The sequence below is a fragment of the Beta vulgaris genome, chromosome 4 (assembly GCF_026745355.1).
Source record: "Beta vulgaris subsp. vulgaris cultivar EL10 chromosome 4, EL10.2, whole genome shotgun sequence".
Lineage (NCBI taxonomy): Eukaryota > Viridiplantae > Streptophyta > Magnoliopsida > Caryophyllales > Amaranthaceae > Beta > Beta vulgaris.
The window spans coordinates 49576063-49583729 of record NC_079205.1 but is presented as its reverse complement, the minus strand read 5'-3'; the positions used below and the strand labels follow the sequence as shown (position 1 = coordinate 49583729).

Sequence of the window (7667 nt, the reverse complement as noted above, 5' to 3'; positions counted from 1 at the left end):
TTCTGTTTTGTAGATTATCTAAATAAGTGCATGAAAATAGATCGACAAGAGTTGAACCTACTAGGCACAGCACATCGATCCCCGTCTATAGGCCAAGGTTTGGGTTGAGACAGTAGAACATAAAGCACGTGAATTGTGCGTAACCAAGGCTCCAACATAAAGGCTTAGCACGTTCCACTGTCATTCGATCATCTTGTGTTGGGAAAAATGAGAGCCCGCAACTTTAAATATATGTGAAGCTAAAACCTGTTAACAACACTTGAACCCCCATGTTTACAACCTTAGTACTTCAATTAAAGAGACAAAGTATGTACGCGAAATCGCAGTTCGGCATGTATAGTTAACAGAGATGCCAAATGCTGCTCAAAGAATAGAAATCTCTATAATGAAAGGAAGATCAAAATATACATGAGGGAACTTCCGCACATTCCAACAAATAGTACAAGGAAAATTTTCTTTTGACATTGGGGAAGTTTTTTTGAAAAAAGAAAATAAAAATCAATTATACCTCTAAATACACTTCACCAGCCTTTTTCATGCTGATCTATATGTTTGCATCTCATAAAAGCTTGGTCACTGAAACCTAGGAATAAGAATGATCCAATCAAAGCAAGCTTCAATAACTAGGGCTGAATGTGTTCTCACTATCCTGGTCTCATTTTCCTCGAGCTCGAGAACTACTGATATCTCTTCGGCCTGTTGACTTGGGTTCATTCCCCTCGACAACATTCTTTTTCTTTCGCCTGGGACCCCCGGCAGAAGCAGGGTCCACCAATGGACCGGACCAATGTTGGCCTACCCCTTTTGAGTATGTGAATGACGTGGAACTGTAAGGAATATCAGGTGGGATGTTTGAAGGATCAATATGCTGTGAAGCACCCAAGGGATAGCCAAGCCCTCCATCCTGGTGTGGTGGAGGGAACTTCTCACTCTTGCTCTTTGCATTTGCATGAGTGATTATACGCCGTCGCTGTTGGAAGATAAAAAAAATTAACTAATCAAGAACAGTAGCAAGACATTATGTCATTTCCAGGAAATACAATAGGGCCGTATGCACAAAGGCATTCAGAAGTAAATATAATCTTTATCAAGTGAATATCAAAATTTCAAACCATATTTTTTCCTTCACCTCTAAGCAAGCCCTAAACATCAGCATCTCACTCTAGCTCAACATAGCTCTGATACTAATTTACATTATAAACTATAAAGTGTGACATGTAAAAGGTGTTAGAAACCCATTGTAGCTACATACTACTTAGCGTAGAAAACAGACCAAACTTCACGAGTACAGAAGCCAATCCTTTGTACCCAAACTTGAAATGTCAATAACAAAGTAGCATCAACGGAGCTTCATCCATTTACAAAAGGAGGGCAAGAGAAAACTATTCTAATTTTACCTACTTTTACGGTTTTGCCTCCTTAATCCAGATTTAGTAGCTATACTCAATAATTAATTTTTACTCCAAATTCACTAAAGCCGAAAAAAGTTTCTCAATGTTGATGCAAGATATAGTCACCAGGAGTTCAAACTCCTTACCCACTCTATTTCAGTATATTGTTTCCTGCCATCAGTTATTTTAACCCTGGATGGCAGTTACTAATTCTGACTGCAACATTTTATCACACCATGCAGACACACATGTTAAGAAATAGGTGGTTCTCATCATGGCAACTTGGAGTTCTCTATTAACCTAATCTAGGGAAGAGTAGACATGATTTTGGCAAAAGTCAATCTTCCAAGTTAAAGATCAATATAAGGAACTAGAGTCTAGATGAAACAAAGTCAAATAATTATAGTTGAATGTTCATATGTACCTTCAGTCCAATAATGATCTCCACACTTGCCATTTCAGGATGTTCCAAAATATACTTGACACTTCTTTTTAAGTTGATATTGGAAACGTAATCTTCCCTTTCCACTCTCCATCCCATCAATCTTTTAATCTCTTTCATATACTTCTTATCCCCTTTCTACCCACTTTCATATTTTTATTTTATTTTTGATAAAAAAAATTCCATCTCCACACCCAAACAAAATGTGAAGTTCATTGCAGGACGGAGGAGTATGATATAATATGACAGGGAAGAGCAACACATAACATACATCAAGATTGGCCTGGAGCTCTGCATTAGCTTCAGGGGCTGGCATTGCCCGTGGACGATCACGTGTTCGAGTTTTCTTTGTCGCATCACCTTGTGCTTTGCTGGCAGCTCTTAGCCTGCATAAAGAAAGGAAATGCACGATCAAGCTCAGCTTCTAAAAGAGTGATTCGCCCAGGCAGTATATGATGTAAAAGAAGAGCAACGTGACGGTGAACTTTACAAATAAATATTACTCATGCCGCAACACATTCAATACCATATAGCAGTTTTAAGAAGCTCACAAGGCTAGCCGGATATATCCAAATACTATGTGAGGCATTGGCAACAAACTAATATTCATAGGAACAGAAATGATACGTCAGAAAAAGAAAACAGTGTCCAGAAGACAAGCAAAAGAAATTCTCTGGTCCGCCCTAACCCAATTCGAGTAGGCAATTGTGGATGTCAAATGCAGCAATCATTGCATACTTATGCAAGCAGCATTTTAGAGCCACGTCCACTACAGAGTAAATTCAGCAAGCTGAAATTTTCAACTTCAATAGTATAAATTAACTGTTTCTAAGCATGTATTGCTAGTTATATTTGATACATGCCATTTTGAAACCAACGATAATTTATTACAAGAAAATGTGAGGCTGTAAAAGCTTAAAAAGCCTAAAGACGAGTCAAGACTGCTTCCTATATGAAATTTTCAACCATTCTTTAGAAGTAACAATTTGAGTGATGGATTATACAGCCAATGCCATAACATAATGGCCCACAACGGATATTGCAGAGTGATTTTACTATGTTATGCAATGGCCTGACACATTATGGCAAGAAAAATGCTCAAGGCAGCAATATTTCTGTAACATTATGGCCTGTGATTAAATCCATGTGCTGGGGATGTTTAGAGTGAACAAGCTCTCAGACACACACTTTCTCCTTCGTTCCATTTTAATTAATTTATGTCCCCTTCCCAATTCACATGGATCCCCCCCCCCCCTCTCCAACAAAGGTAAAACTAAAAGTCCAGCCTCTGAAACAACATCAAACAAACTCTTGTGAGACAGCTCCCGCTCTAGGCAGGCGGGAAAAGGAGGAGGTAAAGCTAGTCAGCCCACTTGAAATAGATGTCATCCTGAGATTGATGTCCAGTCAATCTAAAGAACATGTAATCCTTTTCTCAAATCACTCAAACTCATCAATGAGGATTTGAGGGAGTAGGTAAAAAGGAACTAACACTAACCCAAAAGTAAGAAAAGGTTCACGTGAATTGAGGAAGAACAGTATGAATTGTTTCCAGATATGCAGATGCACATGCACAAAAGCCTAATGAACTCAGGCTCAACTGCTGAAATTAGAAAAAATTGCACAGTAGCTAATCTCTGAGTGAATTCACAACTTTTTAAGAAGTCCCTGGAGAGGATTTGTCTGATAACCCAACATTTTAGATAGCTATACCCATTTGGTGCCAGAAATTACTTTTAAGTCGAAACTGATCTAATTGTTTTGAGTTGAGGATAGAAGTCTATGATAAATTTGTCAGCATTTAAATTGAGCTTGGCGGAAAATAAGGTAGTGCCAAAAAAAGATATGAAGATCGAGATACTGAAAATATATTTCATGACACTTGAAGCAATTTTTTAGAGTTTAGACAAAAGATATAAATCACACTGGCTACTGACCTTCGGGCCTCATCATCACGTCGTTTGGCATCCATCTCCTTGCTTGGTGGATACTTCGGAAGCGTAGATGGATCACAAGCAAGAGGTTCAGTACTGAAGAACTGCATAGAAAGCAGACAAGAAGAGAACCTTCATCAGACCAAAGAATGCAAACAATACTTCTAAGCTTAACACCGTAGTTAAAAGAACACTGTTCCCTCCAACAATGGACTCTGCATTTTTCTTTGGAAAAAGTGTTGCTTCAATGGCTTAGTTTCTATGCCATGGGAAATTCAACGTAAGAAGTTCTTCAGTACTCCCATAGATGGTGTCATCTATACAAAGTTAATGATGGACAGAGGCAAATCAAACATCACATGAGAATAAGGTAATGGGAGAACATTATATACAATAACTATCAACAGCTTGAGCAGATGACTAAATAACAAAGGCATAAAGCCAAAATCAAAAGAGATCTGACGAAAGTATAATATCGGAAGTAGCCACAAGCACATCTGGACATCTTCTGAGATCTAAACCCAACTCATAGAGAAAGAAATAAGCATAAAAAAGAGAACAAAAAAGAACCTCACAGCAAAGGAGAAGGAGGTGATTGACTCAATACTTAAAGAAACTCGTACAGAATAATAATTCTAGAGGAAGGTCACAATAGTCTCGACGCGTACACTATAGAAACACACATTGCATGATGTAAAATTCATGTTGACCGGGCTAGAAAGAGGGAAAATGGAGGTAAATGACAAAAGTCTTTGAGAGCTCTCGTACAATGAAATACTGCGGCAGTAGCTAATTGCAACATGAATAGAATAAGACCATTCACTTCAAAAAAGGCATACTCCAAAAGGAAACAAAACTCAATGTGAAAGGAGGGGAAGCGAGGGGTTCAGTGGAATTTCCATCTTACTCTAGAGTAAATAGGTCATAGATAGCAAAGGTGGGGTGTTAGACCCTTCAAAATTCACCCCAAAAAAATCCAAAAAATTAGATATGGGTCATACCAAATAATTGAACTACTCAGGGCAGCGCCTCAAATTGCATGAACTATTTGCTTCATAAGAACGATAAACTTACATCACTATTTAAAGCATCTGTGGCAGTTTTGCGTTCAGCTGGATCAATTGCAAGAAGACTATCAATTAAAGATAATGCCGAGGGTGGGAAGTCTCTAAAGGTCTCTCTTATACATCTTTTGTACGGCTCTCGCGGCTTGAATATTGTTGCATTTGGCAGCTTTGATTTCTTCCAGTATTCATCAGAAGGCGAACCACATAACTTATATATCTTATGTAATTGCTCCACCTATGAAAATAAAGAAAATGATCAGACATGCAACAGTAGAGACATGCAACAGTAGATACAAGCATGTTCAACAACAGTTCGGAGAAAAAACAAGGAACAATATGAAGACCCATGCCATCAATTAAAGACATGAAGCCAAGCATCTTGCAGCAGCTTCTTTTTCAAAGATAAAAGATGTTTCCTACCTTTCTGCTGTTGTAAGAGACTAGATGTACTGAGGCAGGAAGCACAAAACTTTATGAAACTCATGGAAATGATTTACATTCTAGCCAAAACACCACAATAACAACCAGATTCACTCACTAAAAACATAGTAAGTTTCTAAATTTATGAGAATAATAGTCAGCAAGAGCCACCACACCTTTTTGGAAAGCTAAGCTTAATTCCAAATAGTAGCTAATATAGCTGAAAAATATTTGTGAACAAAGCAAGCTCGGATTAAAATAACAGCTACAGATTGGAAAACAAGGCAAAAAATTCATTTCACACAATCTTCTAGATACAAATTTTTACATTCACAAGAAATATACCAGCAGAATGAGCTGCAAGATAATCTTCAGTTTTTTGCATGGTGTCAGTGAAATTAGAATGCTAGGCTACATAAACTACCTCAGTACGGCCAGGCATGATGGGCCTCCCAGCCAATAACTCAGCCAAAATGCAGCCAGCACTCCACAAATCAATGCCAACACCATAATCAGTAGCCCCAAGAAGGAGCTCTGGGGCTCGGTACCATAGAGTGACAACACGACTTGTCATGGGATGCTTCTTGTTTGGGTCAAAAAAAGTAGCCAATCCAAAATCAGCTATCTTAAGTATTCCTCCATTGTCAAGAAGGAGATTTGATCCTTTGATATCACGGTGAAGGACGCCACGATTGTGACAGTGCTCTAGTCCAGAGATAAGTTGGTGCATATAACATTTTACCTGCAATATGATAACTAATGATAATTAATGAAGGAGCCAACAAACTCAACAGGTCTTTCACCACATAGACTACATGCTTATGTGCAAAGATAGATTATTACAAACCTGTGGCTCTGTAAACTTAATATCTGGACTGGCAGCAAGTCCAGCTAAATCGTGCTCCATGTACTCAAACACCAAATACAAACTACAAGACATCCTTGAAGTAACCAACCCTTCAAGTTTCACAACATTGGGATGGTCTAATCTCCGTAGAATCAAAATTTCTCTAGCCATGAACTTAACACTCTCAGGCTCCAAGTTATCAAACCGAACCTTCTTAAGTGCAACGATCTTCCCAGTTAATGAATCTCTGGCTTTATATACATTACTATACGTTCCTTGCCCAATCTATTATTGACAAAGAAAATAAATCAGCAGCAATCACAAACAGCACGAGCAATATACAAAAAGGTCAAACCAAACTCTATATAATGTGGCTTCTATACACTAGTCATGGTACATAATCAACAAAACAAAACAAAGCAAAGTTTCATCCCCCACCTTATCAATCTTTTCGAAAGTATCGGCTCGCCTTGGAACCCAACCGTCGATTGCTTCACCTGCAACAGCAGAAAGCCAAGAAGGCCATCCAGCAGCCACCTGTTCACCATGTACATTCTTTGGAGGATTACTCAACCTTGGGTTCGCCTTCGTTCGCCTTCTCTCTCCCCTAGGCTTCTGGCTTCTACCTTTCCCTTCCCCCTCCCTCTTTTCCTCCCCATCCTCTTCTCCATTCTTCTCTTCATCCTTCTTTCCACCATCATTCAACTCAACACCACCATTCTCACCATCTTTCCCTGTATCCCAACCTGACACGACATCAGCAACCGGCAAATCAACCTTCCTCCCAGATTCAGTCCCCAAATTCTCTTTCTCTCTCCTCCCACCTCTCTCTCTCCCCTCTGGTGCTAAACTCTCTTTACCAAAAACACAACCCATCTCCTATTTAGTCTAAATACCCTCATTACTCACCATAATCTAACGATCTACTGCAATTAACCCCAAATTAATCACTACCCATAAACCCTAATCCCTAAAAATCTCTAAATTCACAACTGAAACAACAACAATGTAGAATCATTAAGACTAAAAATACCCAATAAAGCAAAAATATAAACTTGGATTTGTTGAACAATCAAGAAATAGACTTACTTTAGCAAAGATTAAGCACTAAAGAAAACATTAATTGACCATCTTTCTGGGAGATTTTGTTTGATTGATTGAAAAAATGGGACCCCTATACAACTTTCAAAAGGGTTTGTCAAAGACTTAAGGAGCTGTTTGTTTGTGGGTATTTTTTATTTCCCCCTCACTTTCTCTTAACTGGAATTAAGGAAAGAAAAAAAAGGGGATTTTCAGAGAAGAAGGGTTGATGGTAGCTGGTGAAAATCTATGTGTTTTTGTGGGGGTTGTTGTTGTTGTTGTTGTGGGATTGAAGAGAGAGAAAAGAATTGATACTTGTATTTTTCTTGCTTTTCTTTTCTTTTCTTTTCTATGAATAGAGCGGCCAAGTCAAAATCTTTCTTTCTATATTTTTCTCTCTCCTGAGTTGTATCAACTATCATGTATGTACAGTGTGTAGTAGTAGTAGTCCTCACTTGAATGATCTCACATTCTCTCTCACCTCTG

At 38.5% G+C, this 7667-nt stretch overlaps 1 protein-coding gene across 1 annotated transcript; it reads right to left on the bottom strand.

Moving 5' to 3' along the window:
- Nucleotides 1–357: 357 nt before the first annotated feature.
- Nucleotides 358–7667, bottom strand: LOC104891003 (probable serine/threonine-protein kinase At1g54610). Its single transcript, XM_010676631.4, has 8 exons — nucleotides 7191–7667; nucleotides 6540–7093; nucleotides 6102–6386; nucleotides 5679–5996; nucleotides 4842–5069; nucleotides 3771–3871; nucleotides 2105–2219; nucleotides 358–970 (listed from the first exon to the last, which is right to left on the bottom strand). The coding sequence occupies exons 2-8, from the start codon at nucleotides 6975–6977 to the stop codon at nucleotides 656–658; spliced, it is 1800 nt and encodes a 599-aa protein (XP_010674933.1). The 5' UTR covers nucleotides 6978–7093; nucleotides 7191–7667; the 3' UTR covers nucleotides 358–655.

Bases quoted from the DNA above. Each gene is read 5' to 3' on its own strand.
- LOC104891003 (XM_010676631.4), bottom strand. From the start codon at position 6,977: ATGGGTTGTGTTTTTGGTAAAGAGAGTTTAGCACCAGAGGGGAGAGAG. The intron at 6,387-6,539 runs GTGGGGGATGAA...TGTCAATAATAG, and splicing joins CTTTCGAAAAGATTGATAAG to ATTGGGCAAGGAACGTATAG. The intron at 3,872-4,841 runs GTAAGTTTATCG...CTTTCTATGCAG, and splicing joins CAGATGCTTTAAATAGTGAT to TTCTTCAGTACTGAACCTCT.